At 40.0% G+C, this 26808-nt stretch overlaps 1 protein-coding gene across 2 annotated transcripts in view; it reads left to right on the top strand.

The window, feature by feature from the left end:
- The window catches only part of RNF144B (ring finger protein 144B), a 188461-nt gene that overhangs the window by 95733 nt on the left and 65920 nt on the right, over positions 1 to 26808 (top strand). The window contains 2 exon segments of one of the 2 annotated variants that reach the window (NM_001265699.2): positions 12363 to 12516; positions 24382 to 24582. In NM_001265699.2, coding sequence (NP_001252628.1) covers positions 24418 to 24582 — 165 coding nt within the window. In that variant the 5' untranslated portion in view covers positions 12363 to 12516; positions 24382 to 24417. 2 annotated transcript variants of the gene reach the window in all.

The following is a 26808-nucleotide window of genomic DNA, read 5'->3' as shown; positions in this document are numbered from 1 at the left end:
GCTCTTGGTATGGTTTTGCCATTTTTGTATGGTGTAAATCTGTAACTGTTGTTTTAACATTTATTTTGGAATAATCCCTTTTGTCAGGAAATGAGCTAAAAAAGGGAAAGTTTAATAAAATTAAGTAGCAAATTTCTGTTTCTCAAGGATGTTGGTGATAAATGTGTAATTCACAAATCTTCTGAAGCTGCCTCAGTATCTACTTCAAAAGTTTGTCATTGTTTTTAAGGATACTTTGCTCAAAGACACAGATGTAACACATGCTGGCTGCAGGAGGTGCCATTTTATTTCATTCTGTGAAGCATGACTTTTCATTTAAATCAAATGACTTTTCTAAATAGATTTTCGCCATTTTCGATTTTAAGTTTTCTTATGCATATATAAAAAGTGAAGTATTAGCTGTTAAAGTGGTTTGCTCCATTAGCAGAAAAGGCATTTTTGTTTTTTTTTTTTCTATAGTGCCGAGGTCTTACTATGTTGCCCAGGTTGGCATTGAACTCCTGGACTCAACCAGTTCCCCCACTTTGGTCTACCAAAGAGCTGGGATTACAGGTGTGAGCCACCATACCTGGCCTGGAAATTTTTTTTTTTTTCTGTCACCCAGGCTGGAGTGCAGTGGCGCCATCTTGGCTCACTGCAACCTCTGCCTCCCAGGTTTAAGCAATTCTTTGCCTCAGCCTCCGAAGTAGCTGGAATTATAAGTGCCCCCCACCACAACTGGCTAATTTTTGTATTTTTAATAGAGACGGGGTTTCACCATCTTGGCCAGGCTGGTCTTGAATTCCTGACCTGATGATCCACTTGCCTCGGCCTCCCAAAGTGTTTTTTTTTTTTTTTTTTTTTTTAAATCAAGATATGTGTGGGGGAGATTTATGGTAAATCAATCGATGAGACATATGACTCATACTCAGGGATGTTACTGGAACTGGCTATTTGGATTTTGCCATCACTAGAGGTAATGCTTGATCTTTTCACTGATCATAGAGATGTTTCAAAATCAGTGACATATGCTGCTGTCTGTGATAGAGTTCACTGAGGCCAACTGCGTATTGAAGTATTCAGTCCAGCAAAGATGCATGTTCCTCTGGCTTTGACTTTTGCTGTAAGGGCAGAAGTAAAGAAACATTTATTATGGCTAACATAAAGCCATTATAAATGAAGCAGGAGGGCTGTGGAGGATAAAGAGCAGTAGCCCGATCATATTAGTGGGGAAATTAAGAAATGGTGTGTGCTTCATGTCGGCAGAGGTGCCATGAGCAGGATTCACACGTGCATCCATTGTGGTCATTTCTGGACTGTCTGGTGGGAACCCTTGAAGAGGGGACTCCTCTCCAAGTGCATGAAATTGTTGAGCCCTGAGTGCCAAAGTGGGACAAAAATGGAGCATAAGCAACACTGACAGGCTTCAGGTTCAAGTCGAGGACAAAGAAACAATTGGAACACACTGTAAAGGCAGGCCCTCCAACCTAGATTTTCCCTCAGTGAAGAAATCCCTTTCATTGTGTCCTGAAAAAAAGCACAGTCAGTAGGGTATCCCCATGGAAGCTTAATGTCAATCTATGGATTGGCTTCATCACAAAACTTCCTAGGAAGCTTTAGATATCAACATCTCCCAGAGATTTTGATTCAGTGGGTCTGAAGTGGGGCCTGGGATTCTGTATTAAAAATATTTCAGGCAGGCACAGTGGCTCATGCCCGTAATCCTAGTACTTTGGGAGGCCAAGGCAGGAGGATCACTTGAGGCCAGAAGTTTGAGACCATCCTGGGCAACATAGGGAGACCTCTGTCTCTTCAAATAACAATTAAAAAAAAAATTAGCTAGGCATAGTGGTACCTGGTGGCACTTGGGGTCCAAGCTACTAGGGAGGCTGACGCAGGAGGAGCGCTTGAGCCTGGGAATTTGAGGCTACAGTGAGCTGAGATGATACCACTGCATTCGAGTCTGGGTGACAGAATGAGACCCTGTCTCAAAGAAAAAGGAGCAAGATGAGCAGAGAATGGGAATAATGAAATGACCCAGATTTGGGGATTGGAGTGCCGATGGAAGATTAAGGAATTGAAGGATCGTAGGATGCTACATTCCAAATAGGAAGACAAAAACATATTTACTATTGATTAAGTGGAAGTGGATCATCATAAAGGTCTTCATTCTTGTGGTCTTCATGTTGAGTAGGTTGAGGAGCAACGGATTGGTCTTGCTGTCTCAGGGGTGGCAGAGGTGGAAGAAAATCCACACATAAATGGACCCGTGCAGCTCAAACCTGTGTTGTTCAGGGTCAACTGTAATTCAATATAAACATTAATCAATATAAAAATATTTTAGGTTGGGTGTGGTGGCTCATGTCTGTAATCCCAGTGCTTTGGGAGGTTGTGGTGGGACTATTTCTTGAGACCAGCCTCAGTAATACAGTGGGACCCCATCTCTACAAAAAATTTAAAAAATTAGCTGGGCATGGTGGCATGTGCCTGTAGTCCTAAGGCTGGAGAATTGTTCAAGGCCGCAGTAAGATGTGATTCCACCACTGCACTTCAGACTGGGCAACAGAATGAGACCCCATCTCTTAAAAAAAAAGTTTAAGAAAAGTTTTATTTTTGAAGATCATTTTTGAACTATTTTATTAGTCCACCAATACAGTAAAACTAATTATTTTGTCAGTTCGTGTATATTTTAAAAGTTCCATCATTTCCATTATTTATTAACATCATCTTTCATTGTTAAAGTGTCCTGGTTTGAATGAGAAATTTATGGTCATTCCGTCTTTAAAAGTCAGATAATTACAATGTTATTTAATCTATCCCAGATTATAGAAAAAAATAAGTATTTCCCCAATTCACTTTATGCAGCGAGCATATCTTGAATACCAGTATAGGATAATACAATATGATCAAGAAAGTATTATTCTAGGATTATGAATTTGGTTTCATATCAGAAAATCCAGCCACTTAGTCCATTATATAAAAACTATAAAAGATGAGTGACATATGATTATATCAAGTCTCTGAAAGCCATCTGATGAAGTTCTATTCCTAATAAAGTACTATTCCTAATAAAACTCTTAAGGAGGAATAGAAGGAAATTACTTAAACGTAATAAAGACTGTTTGTGAAAAAACTAGCAAACTTCATTATAAATGATGAACTATTAATTACATAAAAATCTAGATAGGAAAGCCTGTGATCAATTTTTTTATTTATCATTACCTTTTGTGTTCTAACAAATGCAACAAGACAAGAAGTTGTGTTTTTGATATATTTACTGGAAAATAAAAAATAAAAGCATCTTTTTTGTTGTTTCTGACATGATTGTGCACACACCACCAAACATAAGACTAAATTTAAAAAGCCACTCTAGTAGAATTAGTAAAATATTTGGGAAAATGGCTGGATGCAAGATAAATATATGAACTGAAATCTTCTATTTTACCAGTAAGCACTAAGAAATGGGGATATGTGTTCCCTTAAATGATATGATAAAACTCTAAAAATAAACATAATATATAAAGTTCTTGCAATTCAGAATAGAATAGCAACTTAGTGTTCAAAAATTACATAAAATGACTATATAGCTTTATATTGCCAAATGCCCTATTCAAGAAAAGTATGAAAAATAAGAATGCTATAAAGTCACTGTAATTAAGATAGTATTGGCCTAGCAATACACAAACATTAGAACAGAATAGATTCAAATATAGATACTTCAGAATAGATAAATCAGAATACAGATAATATTTGAAACATATTATAGTCCAATTCAGTGGAAAAATCGTGAGTTAACAAATTATTCTGGCATAGGTAGTTCTCTATCTGGTTAAAATACAACAGGACTCATCATAAATGATATAAAGTTAATTCCCTGATGGATGAAAAACAAATTTAACAAATTACCATTTCACAGGAAAATCCAGAAAAACACACATGTACAAGCTAAAGCTTAGGAAACTTTTTAAGGATGGAAACCCCAGAAACTATATAAGAAAAGGAATAAATATCAGACATATGCAGTCAGAACCCATTGTGTGGCAGCAGTAATGTTTAATCAATAGACATCAGCTCTGTCTGGAAAAAGTATTTGTAAAATATACTGCAGGAAAAGTACTATTAACGATAATTTACAAAGAGCTCTTATACATTGACAGGAAAAAATATAAGCTATACTAAAGCAAAATGGATAAAGGGAATAAATAGATGATTCACAGAATTAATATGATAGGGGTGTGTGTGTGTGTGTGTTTGTGTACACCATACGTGGTCTGATGAAGGAGCACAGAGAAAAATGCAAATGGTCAGAAGACTCTCTAGGAAAAGAGGTGAGTGAGGAGCTGATGTGAATAGAAAGTAAAAAAAAATATATATATATATGATGACCCTCTTCTTGCAGGACTATTGAAGGAGATGGGCATGTAAACAATGAGAGTGCTTTATAAGTGCCACAGAAGAGGAATACCGGAAGCTGTGTTGGAGGAGGGAGGAAAAGACTGTGCATTGGAGCGGAGATGACCCTGGCCAAGAAGGTGTTTTCTTCACTTTTGGCCTTCCGAGATAATTCCTTGCATCTAGGGACATGGTGACTTTCCTGAGATTAGCATAGTTTTGTTGATCAAGCGTAATAAGAGTTTAAAAGTTATTTCTGAGACCCTTGGAAAAAGGCGCTTTGCAAAGACACGTCATGTGACTGATGATTGCTTATTTAAACCCATGGTCATGTGTTTAATCTGAATGTGACTCCTCTCCAGGAGAAGGAGAAAGATCTATCTTAGGACTGCTGATGTATAAGAAGGACCTCTCTGAGGTTCCATTTTGTTGGAGATGTAAACATGGTGGCACACAGAGTCTGTGGTTGTTACTGCACTAGCTAAGGCCATGAGATGTTTCTCGAGGGCTGTCCTGTGACATGCGCTTTGGGGAGATGTATTAAAACAACAGCCAACCCCCTTGAGACATATTCTCAAGGTATGGGTATGGAGGGTATGGAGGGCTGCAGGTGCCCAGTAGTAACTGTAGAAGGGAAATAGACTTTGCCAGCATAGGGGATATTGTTTCTCCTGTAGGATCCAGGACAGGGTCCCTCCTCCTTGAAGTACCTGCATTTATTGCCCCACGCAGTGGTTCTCTGCTCCTCTCCATACTCCATGCATCCCTGGCTTCCATGTCTTCACTTTTGTTTCTTTGATCTGTTGCAGATGGTAGTGTTTGTTAACTCCGTCTGGTTTCCTGGTTTCACTGGGGACTTGGTGATTCAGTATTTTGTGGGAAGAGGAAGGAGATGGGGAAAGGAGAAGGTGGGGAAAAGAAGGACGTGACATTTCCGTCATAGAGAAAACAAGTTTTTAAGGTGCCTTTCAAAATAAAGTCCTGCTGGAAAGTTAACATCTATAATATTCCTATCTGTGAGTAATTTGGTGTCTGTAGGGTGGAGTCTGAATTCCAAGAATTGAATTCCCCATCTGTTAAGCCAAGAAGTAATTTGAATCTTAATTCAGGGCAGTCCTCTGTGTCAATGTTGGATGCAGATGCACATACCAAGTGCTTCATTTCCTGTAAACTAGTTAATACATTGGCTGTGGTGATGACTATGGGAACATTGGGGATTTTTTTCCCCCCAAAATTGATTGTCTTATGCAGGAATTTGGAGGTGACAGTAATAGCAGGATTACCATAAACCTTGCAAACATAAGGATTATCAAGACAATTTCATATGACTCTCTAGTGGAGAATTTTAATTCAGGGCTAGTGCAGAGTCATTTTTTTTTCTGGAGAGAGTGAGGTGCTGAACTCCGCGATCTCATTGGTCCTTAACTGTAACTTGCTAGTGGTGTCATATAGGATATGAGAGTCCTGGACAACACAGTCCTGTGGAGTCTTGCTCTCTCATTCAGCTCTCTGTCCACAGTCATTATGGGCTCTCATGTGGAATAATGGCAGTGGCAGTTGGAGATGATTCTGTTTTTTCTTGTTGGGTCCTAGTTGGTTTTGACTTGCTCTGTAAGGCATTGTGATGCTTCTTGTTAAGTATGAAATAGAACCAAGATGACATGTCTCAAGTTTTGTGAAACTTATGTTATACTACGTGACTAGATGTATGTCCTATATGTGTGTATGTAACTGGATGATGTCCTCCGGTCACAGTTTCACTTTTTTTTTTTTTTTGAGACAGAGTCTTGCTCTATCACCAGGTTGGAGTGCAGTGGCACGATCTCAGCTCACTGCAAACTCTGCCTCCTGGGTTCAAGTGATTCTCCTGCCTCAGCCTCCGGAGTAGCTGGGATTACAGGCATGTGCCACCATGCCCAGCTAATTTTTGTATTTTTAGTAGACACAGGGTTTCACCATGTTTGTCAGGCTAGTCTCGATCTCCTGACCTTGTGATCCACCCGCCTTGGCCTCCCAAAGTGCTAGGATTACAGACATGAGCTACTGTGCCCGGCCCGCAGTTTCACTTTCTATGTAGTTTGATATCTGTTCTTTGACTGCCGTGCTACCTGAATACATCTCTGGCATAGATTATATCATACTATTTTATAATAGTCTTATTTTGTATTGTCTTACTCTTAGTTCTAGATACAAAACACTCAATAATGCTGAAAGAATAAGATCCATGCCGCTAGATGCAATAGAAAAATGCAAATGAAATTGTATTTATTTGGAAATGAGAAATGACCAAACTGTCAGAACACCATGACCTTTGTCTTATAGCTGTTACTGTGGGGAGAGATTTGCATCTGTTGCAGAAGCTGATTTCCCAATACTTGGATTCTTACATCTGATTTATTGAGACCAAACAAACCATTTAAAAAATTATGTTTTAACCACAGGATGTAATGTCTAAGGTATGTGTTTCTAACGTAGGTACTAAGGTAGAATAGAAGGATAATATCAAGAACAACTCTAGACTTTTCTTTATTAATTAAAGAGAATGATTTTCCAAAGAAGAAATTCTACTTGTTGATTCTTATGTAGGGGTATAATGCACTTTATATTATATACCTATTATATATTATATATTATGTAGTATGCTATATATTATTTCAGTATCTTATACATATATAGGATCTGTAAATTATATTTATTTTTTGGCCTCACATGCAGGGAAAACTTTAAGTATGTTTTAGATTTATTTTGATTTGTTGCTCAGGCTGGAGTGCAGTGGTGCGTGATTGCAGCTCACTGCATCCTTTGCCTCCTGGTTCAAACAATTCTCCTGCCTCAGCTTCCTAAGTAGCTGGGATTACAGGCATGTCCCACCATACCCGGCTAATTTTTGTATTTTTAGTAGAGATGGGGTTTCACCATGTTGGCCAGGCTGGTCTTGAACGCCTGACCTCAAATGATTCACCTGCCTTGGCCTCCCAAAGTGCTAGGATTATAGGCGTGAGCCATTGGCCAGGCTAGTCTTGAACTCCTGACCTCACATGATTCACTTGCCCTGGCCTCCCAAAGTGCTAGGATTACAGGCATGAGTCACCTTGCCTGGCCACTGATTAATACAATTTGGATGGCTTACTATTAATGTTAAAATTTTGTATGCTTTTTTAAAAAAAGGTCTGGAATTCAGATTAGGAAATAATTCCCTGTTATGATGAAGGTCAACATGATTGCAGTCTCTGGTGAACAATTTGTAATATGTCATTGCTCAGAAAGTTAAAAAATATTTTTGTAGATTGTAGTGTCTGAATTTTACATCTCGGTTTGAAATATGAAATGTTACATTTATTTATTTTTTAAAAAATATATGTATTTATTTATTTATTTGAGACAAGGTCTCACTCTCTTGCGCAGGCTGGAGTGCAGTGGTGTGATCACAGCTCACAGCAGCCTCAACCTCCTGGGCTCAAGTGATCCTCCTGCCTCAGCCTCCTGGGTAGCTGGGACTACAGGTATGTGCCGCCATATCTGGTTAATTTATTTCTTATTGTTTGTAGAGATAGGCTCTCACTATCACAGGTGCTAAGGCTAATCTTGAACGCCTGGGCTTAGGCCATGCGATTTTCCCAAAGTGCTAGGATTACAGGTGTGAGCCACTGTGCCTGGCCTACCTTTATTTTTGTAGTATAAAATAAGCAATTTTTTCTTAGACTTATTTGAGGACTCCTTTTTAACCTACCCTTTAAATACTGATGTTCTTTTGGGTTCTCTTTTTTAACGCTTTCTTTTCCTTCCCCTTTCCCTTTCTTAGATAAATAACACTGACTGAGTTCCTAATGTGTATCAGGCCAGGACCATGGTGTACAGCTGAGCAGGTTGTGCAGTACACAATTCCAGGAGCTGCCAGTAACTGCCTCTACCCCAACCACCACCCCGGCCCATCGAGATTTGATTTGTGCAGGCATCTCCGTGTATCAGGCACTATGGTAGCTACTTAAAAAACCACTTTTACCCTCACAACAGCCTGTGAGATGAATGTCATCATTCCTATTTTATAGATGAGAAAACTGAGTTTCGAGTGTATTAAATAACTTCATTAAGGTTACATAATAATGAATGGGTAGTGGAGTTTTCCAAGGACCAAAGCCTCTGCTTCCCTCTATAGCATGTGGGTTGTCTTAGCTTTTGGTAATCTCGTCTATGGCCACTACCTAAATGATGGCAATGCCCAAATGACTCTCCACCCTAGATCTCTCTCTGTTGGTAGCCTACTGTCAGTTCTTCCAGTATTCCCCGGAGGCATCTCTGATTCTACAGGTCTTAATTTGAATTATCATGGTTTCCTTACTATCACTTCTCTTTTATTCCCCCTCTTAGTGGTGCCAGCAATTGGGGCTATTCTTTTTCTCTTATCCCCCTGCATCTGATATAGTTTGGATGTGTGTCCCTGCCCAAATCTCATATTGAAATGTGTAATCCTCATTGTTGGAGGTGGGGCCTGGTAGGAGGTGATTGCATCGTGGGGGCAAATTTCTCATGAATGGTTTAGCACCATCCCTCTTGGTACTGTCCTGGGGATAGTCAGTGAGTTCCTGTGAGATCTGGTCATTTAAAGGTGTGTGGCACCGCCCCCCCAACTCGCTCTCTTGCACTACTTTGACCATGTGACAGGCCTCTCCAGAGGGCCAAGCAGATGCCAGCATCATGCTTCCTACAAAGCCTGCAGTACTGTGAGCCAATTAAATCTTTTTTCTTTATAAGTTACCCAGTTTCAGGCATTTCTTTATAGCGATGTGAGAATGGACTAATATAACATCTTATCAGATACCAAGTTCCATCACTTCCATTTCTGAAATCTCTCTCCATTGGTTCTCTTCCTTTGCAAGGCAGTTGTCACTGCATTAGCTCAGACCCTCATTCATTTATTCTGGATGTATCAGCTCTATCCGAATTATGAAAAGCTTCACCTGGAGTCTTATGTCTAAGCCTTTGTTTTAGCTGTTTGCTCAGTCTGGTTTACCCTTCTCTACCACCCCTATTGGGCTACTTGAAGACTCAGATTTAAATCACTGATATGGTTTGGATCTGTGTCCCCAGCCAAATCTCATGTCGAATTATGATCCCTGATGTTGGAGGTGGGGCCTGGTGGGAGGTAATTGGACCATAGGGACAGAGTTCTCATAAATGGTTTAGCACCATCTCCTGGTGCTGTTTTTTGTGACAGTAAGTTCTTGAGAGGCCTAGTTGTTTAAACATGTGTGGCATTTCCCCACCCTTCCCCCCGTGCCTTGCTTCTGCTCCAGTCACATAAGACATGCATGCCTGCTTCCCCTTCACCTTCTACCATGATTTTTACCTCCTTGAGGGCTCCCCCGCCATGCTTCCTGTCCAGCTGCAGAACCATGAGCCAATTGAACCTCTTTTCTTTATAAATTACCCAGTTTCAGTTATTTCTTTATAGCAGTGTGAGAACAGATTAATACAATCACCTTCTCAGAGAAGACTTGATTCTTTTCATCAAGACTTGATTCTTTTAAATTCAATTTAAAGAAGAATTCTTTAAATTCTTCTTCTCTGTATTCCCAATAGCACATCATGCTTAAGTCGGTCATATCACACATCATGTGTCACTCACACATTGGGTACAACTATCAGTACCCTGATAATTGATTTGCTTGTCTGACTCCTTCCCTGGGTTGAGAGGTCTTTGAGGACAGGGAGACCATCTCTAATATCATTATCGTCATAGCACCTAGCAGCTTGTCTGGGAGGAGATCAATAAATGCTCCAGAGAATGGATATCCATTCACACTGTAGACTCCTTAGGAAGATCTGAGAGAGTTTGTTCACATAATATTATAGCATTCATCATGTTTATTTAGTCTTATTAAATTTTGACTGCAATTTTTAAAAATTTGCATAGTTGCATGGTTGAAAATAATCAGTGGTGATGTTACTCAGTTATGCAAAATATTTGGGATAATAGGCAGCACTATTCATGCTTAACTTATGTTCTCATTCATATTGGCAGCAGCTTCTTCCCTTACCCTGTTAACAAGAGATTATCATTTATGAATGGTAATTTGAAAAGTGGACTCTGTATTGAACTTTGGTTGAAGGCTCAGGAGATTTGCGTCAACACCAACGAATAAACTAACCTCTTAGAGGATGCTTTATCTTTCCTAGTTCCTGTCCACCAAAATGGTCACTATGCCAATAAAATGCCTTGAAATAGATTATCCTCAGAAGCTAAGCCATTGCTCAGCCTGAAGGTTGGACATCGTTTGGGATGGTTTTCATTAACATTCACCTTCCTCATGTAACTCAGATTTAGGTTTCATTCTAGCTTGGCCTGTGTCTCATTTGGGCCAATCTCTTAAAAATCTCCCTGGACATCAGTTTCCTTATTATTTTTCTTTTTTTTTTTTTTGAGACATAGTTTCACTTTTGTTGTCCAGGCTGGAGTGCAATGGCACAATCTCGGCTCACTGCAACCTCTGCCTCCTAGGTTCAAGTGATTCTCCTGCCTCAGCCTCCCAAGAAGCTGAGATTATAGGCGTCCGGCTAATTTTTTGTATTTTTAGTAGAGACGGGGTTTCACCATGTTGGCCAGGCTGGTCTTGAACTCCTGATCCCAGATGATCTGCCCGCCTTGACCTCCCAAAGTGTTGGGATTACAGACGTGAGCCACCATGCCCAGCCCAATTTACTTATCTTTAAAATCAGATTATTTGCTAAAATAGCTAGGAAGACTTTTCAAGCTCAAATACCCTACTGTGGGTTCTCTTACCATCTTATTGCCCCTGTCCTTTTTCTCTTCCTCCCTGACTGGTGAGCTGGTCCTCCTGCCTGTCCTAGCATGGCACATGTAGATACACTGTGTTCTTCAGCCCTTCGCTTTGACCTAGAGGTTTTCTTCAACTTGGAGGGCTGAGAAGCAGTGTTTGCTTGTGTCGTTTGGAATGGTGCCCGTTGGCGCACACAGATCCTTTCCACAAAGGGCCTGTGAGTCCTTTCCTTTTAGGAAGCACATTCCTGACAGTGGTTGCAAAAGTAGAGAGGGGTTGCAGAGTGAACACGGATTCCTGTGTCAGAGCGACATTCCTAAATGGCAATGCTCAGCAGACTTAGGTGATTTTGATCTTAGTGAGTAGGTATGCGATTCATTATGAAGGTCACACAAATGAAATGTCCAAGGTTTTGGAGCAAGGAAGCACTTCATAATACCTCACAGCTTCTAGATTATTTTGTTACATTTCTGTTTAATTGAGGGTACCACCAGTTAAGTTACAAAGCACTTCAAGTGAAATCATTGTTTCATCAAGAAGTGTCTGTATTTTATGAGGTAAACTAAGATTATTCCTGATTTGATTCACAGGTATTCTAATTTCATCATTAGATGCAAAAGGACCAGTCAGATACAAGCTGTTTTTTGATGAGATGTGCATAGAAAGTGTTTCTATAAAACAGTTGTCTGCCATGTGGGAAGGCAGGTCTGGGCTGTTAGAAGTAGAAGAAAGAGATTTAAAGAGCTGAGAAGGAGGGAGAAAATAAAGAAAGGTGGCCTGTGAGGATATGTACAGACAGAGAGGTAGCAGGCGCTGAAGGCCAGGAGGTGAGCTGTCCCTGTCTGGGCAGGAGAAGGGCGCTAGGGGCAGCTGCCTGCACCCGCTGCTCTGAATTCCTGCAATAGCGGTCTCCGGAGAACAAGAGACAGGTCCTGACAAGTAGTAGAGCCGGTGCAGCGCGCTCGGGTTGGGATAGGGTTAAGGCCATCACCTGCAGCTGAAGTACGACCCAGATGGGAAGTAGGAAGTGCGGCGCCTGAGCTTCCTGTATAAATAAACGCGCTGCTACCGCTGCTGCTGGCGAGCTGTGCCCCATGCTCGCGCTGCAATGTTCCCGGGCATCGCAGCTGCCAGTCAAGACTTGGAGGCAGTCGGGGACTCCGCCTCCTCCCGACCCGTAAGTCTGGGAGTGCGAGTCCTGTTGCAGTCTTGCAAAGTGTAAAGCCGTCAGCCGCAGAGCGCGGAGGAAAGACGGAGAGAATGAAAGAGCTCCTCCTGTCCAGTGTGCCAGCAGCCCGGACTGGCGGTGAGCTCGAGGGAGGCTACTGAGAAGCCCGGCGGCGGAGGAACGCAGGTCTCCTGCCAGGTAGGTTTAGCGAGCTTTTTAAAGGCTACAGGCGTTGCAAGACCGGAATGGTATTGCTGGACTAAGGGAAAAGGATAGGAGACTATCTGTGACACCATGATTTTTCGATTTTCTGTCTCTAGTGCTCAAACCATACAGAACTGAATTCATTCTGAATGCCTTAAACACCTGTTAACTTAAAAGAAAAATGCCTTTGTTAAAGGAAAGTAGTTTCATTTCTAATAAAACAGTTTCTATAATAGAATGTATTATAGAATCCAAGATTAGACCAGACCTCTCCCTAGGTCTTAAGGGGAGACCAAAAGTTGGCATAATCTCGGATTATGCATTATAGTGCTTATTTTATCAGGTAATTGCTGATTAAACAGTGAAACTCTTGATTCTACAAGAGCCATTCTCAAATTTAAGTTAAAATCGAACTGATTGTCGTTTCTACAGGGAAAAGGTATCTTTTACTTATTCTTTCTACAACATATTTTGTTTTTCTCATGAGTTTCAAGGATCCTGCTGTAAGTGTACTCCTCAGGCATATATACTCTTCACATAAAGATTTCCCAGAAATTAATTCCCTTCTCGGGGAAACGTTCTTTCTTCATGTTCCCATAACAGACTGTCAGTTTCGTATTGCTTTCTGCCACATGTATCTTATCAAAACATTAGCTCTGAGGTTCTTAACAGGACTATCTCTGCTCTTCCGATTTGGCATTTCTGGACGTTTATTTGAACATTGAGAGGTATAAATTAAATGACAATGTATGTAACATTTCTGAAGAAGCAGATTAGGGGGTGTCTTTGCCCAGAAGCAAAATAAATGAACTTTGGGATGACTCAGTTTTTAGGGTGTGGGTAAGAGGCAAAAGGAACCTAGCCAGTCCTAACTGAGTTGCTGGCTAATTAGAGTATCTGCCTGCCGCAGCTTTCACTGAAATGAGCCTCTTGGTCCCTTTCACATCTAATGCCTCTGTGAGTCCCTCCTTCCCTTAGTTTATCTTTCCTTCACAACCTGGGTCCTTTTCATGGGTAGCAGTGCCTTAAATACTTCTGAAACTATCTTGAGGGGGAGAAAAACCTATAGCAGATCCACAAAGCCACTTGTAGATAATCGTATTATGAAATCCAAGGTCATGGTTTCATACAACTCCTACTCTGCCCTTGCACACCTTTGACTAGCATTTTTATTTTATTTTTGATTTTTGTAGTGGGCATAAACTTAGAAAAGTGGGAAAGGGTAAAATCTCAGTTTCAAAAGTAGTCTCTGACTAATTAATGATCTTGATGATTCAAAAAAAGGTAAACATGTATAGTGAATGTGAAAAAGATGTTGAGTAGTAGAATTGGGTTGCTTGGCTTTTTATTTAAAACAAACAAAACTCAACCAGAAAAACCCCCCAAAACCCCAAACCAATCGCCCTAGATAACTTTCTCCTACACTACTGTGCTGGAAGTAGGGCTTGAGTGTGGTCAAATCCTGCCCATTTACCCAGAGTTTTACAAATATTTACAGTCATCTATGCCAAATATCTTTGTGCTGAGCCCCAAAGAACATTCTCAGCATTCAAAAGCCCCATTCTCATGAATGGTTTCAGTTCATTGGCAATTTAAAGGCATTCAGGCTTCCAAACTAGGTCAGCTTAAGACATGTCTTTTTAAAATAATCAGTTTTTGGGTCTCAGATTGTGAACCAGGTTTTCAGAGCCAAACTCTACAGCAGAGAGAAAAGTATGCTCTCTCTGGGAAGAAAAAGCTTATTTTATCTGCCTGGTATGACCATTTAACTTCCTGAAAAACATCTTTCTCTTCAGTAGTATGAATATTTTTCATCTGAGGAGGTGCACTTCAAATTTCCTTCTTGAAAAGTCATTTCAATATTTTAGACATTTAGAAACATTTATATGTATGTCAGAATCCTTTCTCTGAAGTATTTCTGCTAATCCTGGCTTCTTTGTTTCCCCTGGCCTTGACTATGACATTATTTTCTTGGTGAGTGAAATTCTTAGTGTTTGAAATCTCCAGTTTGAGATAGAGGTCAGGAATCATGCTGAACCCAGATGTTAGTGAAGGAACAAAGTCCGAGCAGTTTTGGGACTAAGCCTACTTTGTGCAACTGATTATTTTGGGTGTGGGAAAAGGGCCAAGCTGCCAGACAAGTCATGCTTTTCACTTGGGCTTTGGGGAATAGGTATCTGTGGCCATTGACCCTAAGTACTGAAACATTTCTTTCAGAGGTGCCTACCTTAATTTATAGAAGCTCCTTGCCTACAACAAATGGTCAATATTTTCAGCTTGCGAATTTCTGGAAGTGAATACAGATGAGAACCAGGCCTTTAATATTTTATCTCCTCCATGTACAATCAGAAAAATTATCCACTCTACTACTGAGTGACTGTGATTTGCTAGGTGCTATGTTAGATGCTGAGATATAAAGATGGCTAAGATGTGGTCTGTGTCCTGAAGAAATTCTTATAAGCTCAGAAGTAACTTGGGTCTAGAGTGGTAGTTCTTAATTCACGTTGCTTTGCCAGATTATAAAAAGTACTCTGATGTTTGTCACCTCAATCATCTTAATTTTCTTGGTAGTGTCACCTTGACCATTTGACCATTAAGCAGCCAAAGAGGTATATGACACCTAAGTTAATTTATATAAATATTTTAATTCATATTTTTTACCTTTAGGTGTATGTGGGAGGTCTTGGACTAAAGTTTTAGTTTCATTAACTTTGGCATTTGCTATTTACCTAGTCGGTGAGTACTTTGGAACCCAATGCATCATATCGTAATGGTTATTAAAAAATGGATAACTATGTATTAAATGAGTAAAAATGACCAATGCTTCTGCAACATGGAATGAGGAGCTTCTCATCTATGATCAGATCTCTTTCTTGAATGCAAAACACAACAATCTAAGTGAAATACACTTTTCTTATTCATAGCTGGAGATACTTCTGATCACATGGTTTATAGTATTTATTAAGAGCATACTTTGAAAGCCATGTCCCATTGTTTTTTAAATCTTTTGAAGTCACGAGTTTGAGTCCCAGCCCTTCATCAACTTGTTCTTTGTTTTTCTTGGGAAGATAGAACAAGACAATTCATTTCTCTCTGTTGGACTTGTGGCTGAAACCTTAAACCCACACATTCTCCTGCATATGATTATATGAAATCCTCTATTGAAAACCTCCTCAACTAGTTGACTCTTAATAAGTAGGAGCTGGGTGTAATCACCTTTACGTCCTTTACATCCCTAGCACCTAACTTTGTGTGTTGACTTTGTTTCCTTCATGATAAATTCCTGTTATAGGAAATTAATTGGCAAGGACATACAAAATTCTACACCTGCACTTTGCTCAGGTGGGATGAAGATTCCTCTTCCAAACTGGTTTCCAATTTGTTTCTAATTAAAATTTCTATATGAAACTTTTAACTTTCACAGGAGGGGGTAATATTGGCACATGCTTTTATTCATTTGAAAAAAATTTTTTATTTAGATGTTCGTGCTTTAGCGGCTCCGGTTTTCTGGTAATGTCCTGACCCAAGAAATCAGCCTGGGTCTTGCTCTGTAAGGCTCTTTGAAATACCACTTCTCCTTGATCGGTTAATTACATCATTGTCTGACCTGCCTTTAAGTGGCATTCCTTCCTGCTTCTGAGCTTTGTTGTTATGCCAGGCAGAAGGAAGAGAATTATTTAGCAGGGCTGTGTGAATAATTGTGGGAGGCAGGGAACCACTGATTAAAACAGGAGTGGGCAAGGCACAGTGGTGATATTGAAGAGGTAGCTATCATGATGAATGCAAAGTTGCCATGCCAAAAATATCATTGAGCTATTATTCTCATATTCACTCCTACCTTCTTTGATAAGTTTATATTGTTTGGAAAACTGGATTTGGATTTCTGCCTCTTGGGCCTTACCCTGTAGTGTAATGAGAACATGGAAAGAAGGAAAGAAGAAATGTGCTTTTAAGAAAAAGGAGCCAGGTGCGGTGGCTCACACCTGTAATCCCAGCACTTTGGGAGGCTGAGGTGGGCGGATCGCAAGGTCAGGAGATCAAGACGGGTGAAACCCCGTCTCTACTAAAAATACAAAAAATTAGCCAGGCGTTGTGAAGGTCACCTGTAGTCTCAGCTACTTGGGAGGCTGAGGCAGGAGAATGGCATGAACCCAGGAGGCGGAGCTTGCAGTGAGCTGAGATCTCGCGGCTGCACTCCAGCCTGGGGGACACAGTCAGACTCCGTCTCCAAAAAAAAAAAAAAAAAAAAAGGAACAGCATTTTGCAAATGTTAAAACTCGATGTGCCAAGGGCCAGGCTCAGTGGCTCACGCCTGAAATCCCAGCACTTTGGGAGGCTGAGGCAGGCAGATCACGAGGTCAGTAGATCAAGACCATCCTGGCTGACACAGTGAAACCCCATCTCTAAAAAAAAAGAAATACAAAAAATCAAGCCAGGTGTGGTGGCAGGCACCTGTGGTCTCAGCTACTCGGGAGGCTGAAGCAGGAGAATGGCGTGAACCCGGGAGGCAGAGCTTGCAGCAAACTGAGATAGCGCCACTGCACTGCAGCTCTGGGCGACAGAGCGAGACTACGTCTCAAAACAAAACAAAACAAAAACAAAAACTAGATGTGCCAGATGTTCTGTCTTCTGGAGTTAGCTTATCACGACGTCATGTACATCGTTGGCCATGCTTGGATATCAGCACCAATATATATTTTGTGGGAAAAAATATTAGATCTCACTAAATTAGTTGTAACAGACTTCATTCATAACCTAATTTCAAGAAGCAAAGGCACTGTTCAGAAAACAGTTCTTGCTAATACCTTAAGATGCTTCTCCTTCCTGATGAAGTACCTGCTTTTTTTTTAAACCTACAAAAAGGTTAATAGGGCTATATTTGCATGTCAGTTCCATTTTTAGAAGGTAATAGTCTCCAAGTTATAAAGTTGTGATCTCATTGCCATCCTAGAAACTGTTGAGATGACGATGTTAAAAGTAAGGAATTGTAGACTAAAGTGGTTTTGGAGCACTTTAAGCCATGAAACAGTGTAGAGAAATCAGAAGTCCTCTTCCCTACTACAGGAGGCACAGCAATACAATACTGCCACTTCACAGAGCCTGAATAGGTGAATATTTACTTTCTTACGTCTAAGACCTAAATATTTCCTGGGTTTGCTTATGCTCGAGGATATTTTCTAATCTATTTTTTCAAATAATGACAACTTATCTCATGTGTGATACCATGTATGTACTCATTGGGTTTCAGCATTATTCTTTTAAAAAGGGCAGATCATGAGGTCAGGAGATCGAGACCATCCTGGCTAACACGGTGAAAACCCGTCTCTACTAAAAAATACAAAAAATTAGCTAGGCGTGGTGGCGGGCGCCTGTAGTCCCAGCTACTTAGGAGGCTGAGGCAGGAGAATGGTGTGAAACCAGGAGGCGGAACTTGCAGTGAGCCAAGATCACACCACTGCACTCCAGCTTGGAGACAGAGTGAGACTCCATCTCAAAAAAAAAAAAAAGTAATTAATAGATATACAATATATTTGAGTAATTGCAGTTCCCTGACTACGAGAGGGGAAGCCTATGTTTTCATTTGTTCAGGTCCTCTCAGGGCATACATTAGAACTGTTTTTGTGATTGAAAGGATGGTTCATCTTGTCCTTGAATGACCAGTTAGGTGGTTGGTGATACAAGCAGAGAGTAGAGCTACAACACTGACCACAAAGGAGGTCTATCATAAACCCTCGCTTCCTTCATTGCTTTTGCTACTGCTACCAGCCAGCAGGTCACCCTGCCATTGTATTTAGATTGTATTTAGGGTAGAACTTCAGCTAATGGCTGATAATGGTCAGCACTTTACTAGACTCAATTAGGACCATTGGGTTCACTAATAGTTTCTGTTAGGAAAAGGAACCATTAGGTAACTAAACCACTCTATTGGGCAGAAGTACCAAGATCAACATAATGCTGATTTTCAGATTGTGTTGAGTGGAAACTGGTTGCCTGGTGTGTTCTTAGCTGGTATGAGGAGAGCTTTCCTAACAAGGCAAGGATGGGACCTTTAGATTGCTGCTCTTTTTTTCTGCTTTATTAGAATATTAGCTTCCCGAGAATATGTCTCCATTTTACAAGGCAACACTTCAGCCTTTCTTCATCACCACCCACCCTTCTTGAAAACTTTCCCCTTTGCTACCTCACTTTCATATTTATGCATTCATATCTGTTATTCTAGCTACTTCACAGCGATGACTCCAAGTCTCACAAAGGCGTATAAACACGTTGAAAGTATTCATATGTCTCCTCTTCTGTTTTGTCCCCTGTACTTGAGTAACTCTTAGAATTTCATAGCATAGCTTGGAATTAAGACCTCAGTGCAGATCAACTGGATTTTTATTTACATTAATATCCTGTGACATCAGTAATATCCAGTTGATTCATTTTAGTAGCTTTCTATTTCTCTTAGTCTCCTTAGTTGTGCTTTAGCAGTTTCTCCAAATGTTAAAGCTTTTGCATAATAATGTAAAAATTCCAAAATAATTAGGGATAAGTGTCCTAATAATAATTAGGGTAAGTATCTTAATAAAACATTATCCCTTCCAATTACACTGTCTTTTTGTGTAAGGGAATAACTGTTAATTTTGGATAATCAAACAGACATAAACTAAATTGGTTAAAAATACTTTGAATGGCTGGGCACGGTGGCTTACACCTGTAATCCCAGCACTTTGGGAGGTTGAGGTGGGCGGATCATGAGGTCAGGAGTTCAAGACCAGCTTGGTAAATATGGTGAAACTTCGTCTCTACTAAAAATACAAAAATTAGCCTGGCATAGTGGCGGACACCTGAAATCCCATCTACTTGGAAGGCTGAGGCAGGAGAATCGGTTGAACCCGGGAGGCGGAGGTTGCAGTGAGCTGAGATTGTGCCACTGCACTCTGGCGTGGACGACAGAGCGAGACTCCATCCCCTACCCTCCCGCCAAAAAAAAAAAAAAAAAAAAAAAAGGCTTTGAATGTTGGCTCTCCCATCATTTGCATTTTTGTAGCAGATTGCTTTTTCAGGCCACCAGCAGAATATGAAAATTCCTTGTGCATCCTGTGCTGAAGTATTCCTTTCTTTGGCAATTCTAATGAAAACACATGAGGGAAAAGGTGACTTTCTATTCTTTCCTATCAGATAGTACTTGCTTCTCAAATAATGAACACTCTATAGTGCAAGAGACACATAGAGCACATAGAACTAACTGCTGGTTCTCCTTTCCTGGTAATTTAGTGCAAACTCAGACATTTTAGAATGGCTTTCCTTCCTTACATGGCCCAACCAATCTGTCTTGTTGTATGATTGGGACTATGTAAACAAGTGATACCTGCTACCAACCTTAGAATGCCTAAACTTGAAAGGCAGCTGTCAGATTTCTTTTCTTTCCAGGGTGCCCCTTGCATTCTCTGCCAAAATCCTTTTCACAAGGGGTTCTTGACACTCAGTGAGACGCACAGTCACATCTATAATCACTGTAAAAGTAATTATAATTGTTAGCTTTTAAAATCAAGTGGTAGGGTGGATAATTCAAGTCACTTTCTTATTTTTGATAGAAATGTGAGGTATGAGGCAGTAAGAGTGAGTTAGCCTCTCTCTGGAGTGAAGACTTTTCTTGAAAGCTGGAGGGGAATGGATGTGAATTATCTGTGCCCCTGTGAAGCTGTGGCCTGATGGGAGGGACAGGAGGAGCTGGGAGTGTGTTATCAAATGTCCTGAGCTTCCTGAGGCTCTACTGTTGGGGGTTTCATGCTGTGAAGACTGGTGAATCTTAACATGACACAAAGGAAGAAAAGCAAGGAGACCTTGGAGCCATTCACAGGCATCTCAGGTGTGAGGAAATTCATGAGAGGCTTTCAGGATTCTCCTGTTTACTGCTTGAAGAGCTCATTTTGCAATGACTCAATGGTGAAAGGATTTCTTGTTTGATATTCTTTTTTTTTAAATGAAGTCCTCACTGCATTTCATTTTTTCAACATTCATTGTTGGTTTTGCCCAAAGTGAAAAACGAAAGGTTTGGTTTTTAATCTGTGCATGGTGCAGGTTTAGGCTTCTGTGATGGTGGCTGGGGGGCTGCTGAGTGGGGGAGGTCAAGGGCACTGGCTCTAGACACCCACTATTGGGTGCTGGCACTTGTCTACCTGAATCTCTTTTATACAGTGGTGGTTTGACTACGATTTTTGTTTTTTCTGAAAGTTTATTGCTTGAAAAATGTCTGAGAGCCATTGCCTTAGGGAATTGGTGTTATTCCTCTAAATCACTCTTTGAAGAAGCATTTTGAATTGTTCACATCTCAAAGAGATGAAATATGTGACTTTTTTCCTATATGTCACTGAGTCACAAGTCCTGCCTGTTTGGAATGCTTGGAATTCTTAAAAAACAAAATGCATCTCCGCTATGTAAAGGTTTTTCTATTATAAAAATATTTTTACATTATATGTATATTTTATAACTTTGACTTCATAGCCTATAGGCATGTAACTCCTTAGTTTTAAGGAGTAAAAACTTTCGTACTGTTTATAGTAGAGATAATTATGTTTCACATGGTCTTGATTACCACAATTTTTAGTTCTACCTTCAAAAGAAGACTATTTCTAAGAAATATCTAATTATAGGTATTCAATTATGGATAATAATTGAGGTATTATTCGAGGAATCCAATGTGTCTTTCAAGAGTATCCAATTAATTTCTAAGAGGTATCCAATTATGTCTTTGTTTTTCAAGAGTACATTAAAACTTTGGCCTGTTTAATGTTTCCTTCTAAAAAAAAATATAGAGTAAGACTGAGAAATACTTGGATTTCTTGAAGAGTACCTAGATCTCTTGCTAGGTCAGAACATCAGGATTGACTATTCACACCAGATACAAATGGCTAAGCATATTTGACATTTGGGGTGTGGAGTGGTTCTGGCCTGTGTTATTACCCCTTTTCCCCTACTCAGGAAGCATTTACTACCACGTTTATTCTTGTTGTTTTACTTGGGATTTCTTTTGAAAGAAAGATAATTCAGAATAGGTTGCATAAGCAGTGAAGCAGTGTTGAGAATGTAGAGATGAGAAGACAGCAGTTGGGGAAGTTGGTGGGACTGTGTGCCATGAGCCGCGGAGTATTGGAGACACAAGCTAATGATAGTTGTTAAGCATGAACTGGGAGGAAGGAAAAGGTAAAGTCATTCATTTTTACCCCTACGTTTATCATAAAGAGAGGTTTTTTAAAAAAACTCAAAATCCTGAATTCGACGTGCAGGTCTATTTGAATTTAATTTGCTCTTGGATGACAGCTCCTCAGTAGTTAATGGAATATCGCTGTGTCTTGAACTTTATCAGGCCTTTGCTGAGAAAAAACCATGCCTTCCACATGGAAACTAACCATTAGTTAGCTTCCTATTTAATTATTTTGAATCAGGTTTTCTGGTACTGAGTGCTGGGAGTAGGTGAAAAACCTTAAATGCTTCAGGTTGCTAGAGTTAGTAATTGTTGACTTTCTGGTATGACATTAAGAAAGTGAATGTGGACAGATTGACAAGCAAATATCTCATTTATTTTTTTTTCTTTCCATCTAATCAAATTTGATTTTCCTCTGCTTGTTTTAGTACTTTGTACTTACCTATTGAGACTTAAGCTGTTGTGGGACTAGGTAGCAAATGATTACATGTAATTTCTTTTGTCCGAAAATTAAGAGGAAAAGAGCTTGGTTCTTGTAGGGGGAGGTATATTTGCAATTATTTCTATGGTAGAATTTATTAGAATTGGCCACTCTTTAAAAATAGTAAGAACTATAGGATTTTGCTTTTGTTTAATCAGAACATGAAATTTCCTGATGTGATATGAAATATGAATATGTAGAGAAATTATTTTCACAATTATTTAGTCTCTGTTAAAGATTCAGAATAAAAGCAATCTAGTAGAGGAACTTTGCCAGCAGTTTTTATTTTTCATCTAAAGATATATTTTCCCATAGTCATGCCATGTGTAGAGACAAATTTTGTTCCTGTACAGCTTTGACCTTAAGGATAACTGTAGTCATGGACTTCCAACTCTTTTCCTCTTTCTATCCCCCTTCCTCCTTTCTTTCCCTGCTTCATCTGTTCATGTGATATCCACGTAAGGCAGCTCTGGTGTAATGGATCTGGCACTGGGCTTGGTGGCCTCAGAAGGTTGAGGATTGTATTCTCCTCTGCCATGTACAAGCTCTGAGAACTCTGGCAGATTACCTAACTTCTCAGTACCACAATTAATCTATAAAATGAGGAAAACAATTATTTCATCACCTCAAGCAGAAACTCTGTACCCATTGAACATGCCAGGTGAGGAAGCGTACCCTGACTCGGGAGGTGGAGTCGGGAGGGTCATGTCAGCCCAGGAGTTCGAGGCTGCAGTGAGCTATGATTGTTCCACTGCACTCGAGCCTGGGCAACAGAGAGAGACCCTGTCTCTAGGAGGAAAACCCCACAAACAGTAACTCTTCATTTCTCCCTCCTACTGGTCCCTGATAATCTCTATTCTACTTTTTGTCTCTCAGAATTTGACTACTCTAGGTACCTCATTTAAGTGGAATCATATAATATTTGATTTTCTGTCTGGTTTATTTCAGTTAGGCGATGTCTTCAAGGTTCATCCATGTTGTAGCATGTGTCAGAATTTTATTTCCTTTTATTCCATTGTATGTATGTATATATACCACATTTTGTTTGTTCTTCTGTCTTTTTAATTTTTTATTTTTTGAGATGAAGTTTCGTTCTGTCACCCAGGCTGGAGGGCGGTGGCACAATCTTGACTCACTGCAACCTCTGCCTCCTGGGTTCAAGTGATTCTCCCACCTCAACTTCCTGAGTAGCTGGGATTACAGATGTGCCACTGTGTCTGGCTAATTTTGTATTTTTGTATTTTTTAAAATTTTGTATTTTTAGTAGAGACAAGGTTTCACCATGTTGGCCAGGCTGGTCTTGAACTCTTGACCTCAAGTGATCCACCTGCCTCAGCCTCCCACAGTGTTGGGATTACAGGCGTGAGCCACTGCGCCCAGCCTCATTCTTCTGTTGATAGACACTTGGATCACCTCCACTGTTTGGCTATTATGAATAATGTTGCTATGAACATGGGTGTACGAATATCTCTTTGAGACCTTGCTTTCAGTTCTTTTGGATATATACCCAGAAGTGGAATTGCTGGATCATATGTTACCTCTTTGTTTAACTTTTTGAATGACATTCTATTTTTAAGTACTTTTTGAGTCTGTTGAATTGATTGTAGTGATGCAACTCCTAAATACGTTTGCTCATAGTGATATTTCCCGCCGCCCACCTTTATTAAGGTATAATTGATAAGTTACATTTGCAGTATACAGTGTGATGTTTTGCTATATGTATACATTGTGAAATGCTTAAATCAAGCGAATGAACATCATCACTTCACATTGTTTTGTGTATGTGTGGTGAGATCATTTAAAATCTCTCGGCCATTACAGTGTATTATTACTAACTCTGGTCACCATGTTATATGAGAGCTTCCCAGAACTTATTCATCTCATCTAAATGAAACTTTGTAAGCTTGACCAACATCTCCCCATTCTCACCCCACCTTGGTGATCTTTTAATTTCCATAGCTCATATGATATGAATCAGGACAGTGAAGTCAGCTTAAATTTCAGGACTTCAGGGACACCTTGCTGAGGTAGGTGAACCACTCTCTAGCCCATGGTTCCCAGAAGTGCATTAGCTGTAAGTTTCGGGATAACTGAGGGTGAGAATTTGATCAACTGACCTCCAGATGTGTTGGCTAAACAATAGCTTTATCAATCCATATAGTATTTTCTGCTTTGGACCTTTCTATAGGGATTGAGGAGACTGAAGAACGCTGAAGACAGGCTGATGGGCTCAGCTGGTAGGCTCCACTATCTCGCCATGACTGCTGAAAATCCCGCTCCTGGAGATCTGGCTCCGGCCCCCCTCATCACTTGCAAACTCTGCCTGTGTGAGCAGTCTGTGGACAAGATGACCACACTCCAGGAATGCCGGTGCATCTTTTGCACAGCTGTAAGTTTTCCTTGATGCTTTCACTATGAGAAAATACAAAGGGAAAAATTATAAAAGTAGGATATATTTCTGTGGTTTACTGAGAAGCCAAAGTTTGCTACAATATGATCCTGCTTTGGAAAGCATTTCATCTTTGAATCTATTTCCAAATAGTATCTTAAATGGTAAATCCTGGGTTTACTTGTTTTAGCTAAGTATAATGTATGTTTGAAATTTAATTATTGGTTGAATAAATAGTGTTTCTGATAAGGTTCAAACTATGGAATAGAATAGAAAAATTTTAACATGGTGGCTGGGCGTGGTGCCTCACACCTGTAATCCCAGCACTTTGGGAGGCCGAGGCGGGCGGATCACAAGGTCAGAAGATCGAGACCATCCTGGCTAACACGGTGAAACCCCGTCTCTACTAAAAACACAAAAAATTAGCCGGGCGTGGTGGCGGGTGCCTGTAGTCCCAGCTACTCAGGAGGCTGAGGCAGGAGAATGGTGTGAACCTGGGAGGCGGAGCTTGCAGTGAGCCAAGATCACACCAGTGCACTCCAGCCTGGGTGACAGAGCGAGACTCCGTCTCAAAAAGAAAAAAAAAAAATTAACATGCTGTAGTTAACTACCACCTATAAGAAACTCACCAGGTATTTTAAATGATAAGAGAAGTCAGGTAGTAATTTATGTACCGAATTTTCATTCATATACTTGTTCATCTTCTACAACGCACAAGGTATAAATTGTACTTTGTCATAGCTTCTTTTATTCTATTTTCACAATATGCTGAATGCTTCTTCTTCCACTTAATGAGAGCCCTATAGACCTGCAGAAGTGGGCTTTATCTCTTTTAGTGTGACACCTGGTATCGACACTTGTGACCTTTACTGCCGCTTTTCCTCGAAGGTTGGTTGGTTAAGGTATAAAGGTAGGAAACAGACTGAGTTCCTGTAGGATTTAGTGATGACAGAGACTAGCATTGTTCATTTAATCAACAAATACCTATTGAGCAGGAACTATGTCCCAGGACTGGTTCTAGGCACCGGGATTTATCAGTTAAGGAAACAAAACCCAGCGAAGTTTCTTGCTTTTAGGAGCTTACATTCTATCCAAGAACATTATGTAGGAGTTCAGGGCTGAGAGGATGTTGCTGTTTTAGGTGGGGGGTCAGAAGTAGGCTTTGCTGAGGAGTAATGTTTGTGCGGCTTCTCCTTCCTCTTGTTGTTAGTGTGTGTTGCTTTATAGGAAGTGAGGAAATGGCCTTGTTGTCTGAGAGTAACTTCAGTTTCCTTTGGTCTTGCTTTGTTTCTGAAGGCTGTCCTTCAAAACAATTATTTCTCTGACTTTCTAACCCTTGCTAATCCTTGAAACAAATGAGTCAGAAACAACATTTGGTGAAAACCAGGATGCACATATTTTGCTGAGGGTTACTGCTGTTTTAAAAGAATTCAGTTTTTGCTATGACATTTAATAGTGCAGAATTTAAGTGTGTGCATCAACATTGGGGAAATAATACACGGTGAAGGTTGTATTTCATCTTCACAGGGAGCTAACCCTGTCCTGTTACTGTTTCAATAGATTTTAGTTCCTGATTCAAAACAGCATTGCTACTTCTCATTTCTCTTTCAGCAATTTGAGGGTAGGAGTTAGTACCGTTAGCTTATTCAGTCATCTAGATTCACACTTCCTCATTGTTAGGGAGTGCTCAAAAGCAGAAAGTCAAATGGCTTAATATTTTTGGTATCCATCAATTTTGGATCTTTTTGCACCTAGAAACATTAACTTTCCCTGGCATCCTGTTACCCTATTACCTGTGAGCTGCCAAAATAGTAAGCAATGTATGATTACCTTAGCGTCTGTAAAATTGTAATTTGAATCAGACTCGCCTGAAATACTACTCTAACTTTCTTTTGGTTAGAGATTTATTTCTGCTTTTTTAAAAAATGACTTAAAATGTATCTTACACTTCCCAGACTTTATTTTGCATCTGTATTACAGTGTCAAATGTTTTGTGTTTTTGAGACTAAAAAGAAATTTGTAACTTTTTAATATGCCACATACTACTGACTTCTACTTTTAAATAGGATTGGATGACATCTCCCAATTGCTTGTGCCTACCATATATTTAAAATGGCTTTACTGAGAACCACCCCCCTGCCCCAGGGAGTATCCACATGTAATGATCTTCCTGCTAGATTTGATGTTATGCTGGTATATACTGGTATATGTAATGTGTGTATTTTT

Source organism: Macaca mulatta, chromosome 4, assembly GCF_049350105.2.
Source record: "Macaca mulatta isolate MMU2019108-1 chromosome 4, T2T-MMU8v2.0, whole genome shotgun sequence".
Lineage (NCBI taxonomy): Eukaryota > Metazoa > Chordata > Mammalia > Primates > Cercopithecidae > Macaca > Macaca mulatta.
Note: the sequence above shows the minus strand (reverse complement) of the source record. Positions and strands in the feature narration are given on the sequence as shown.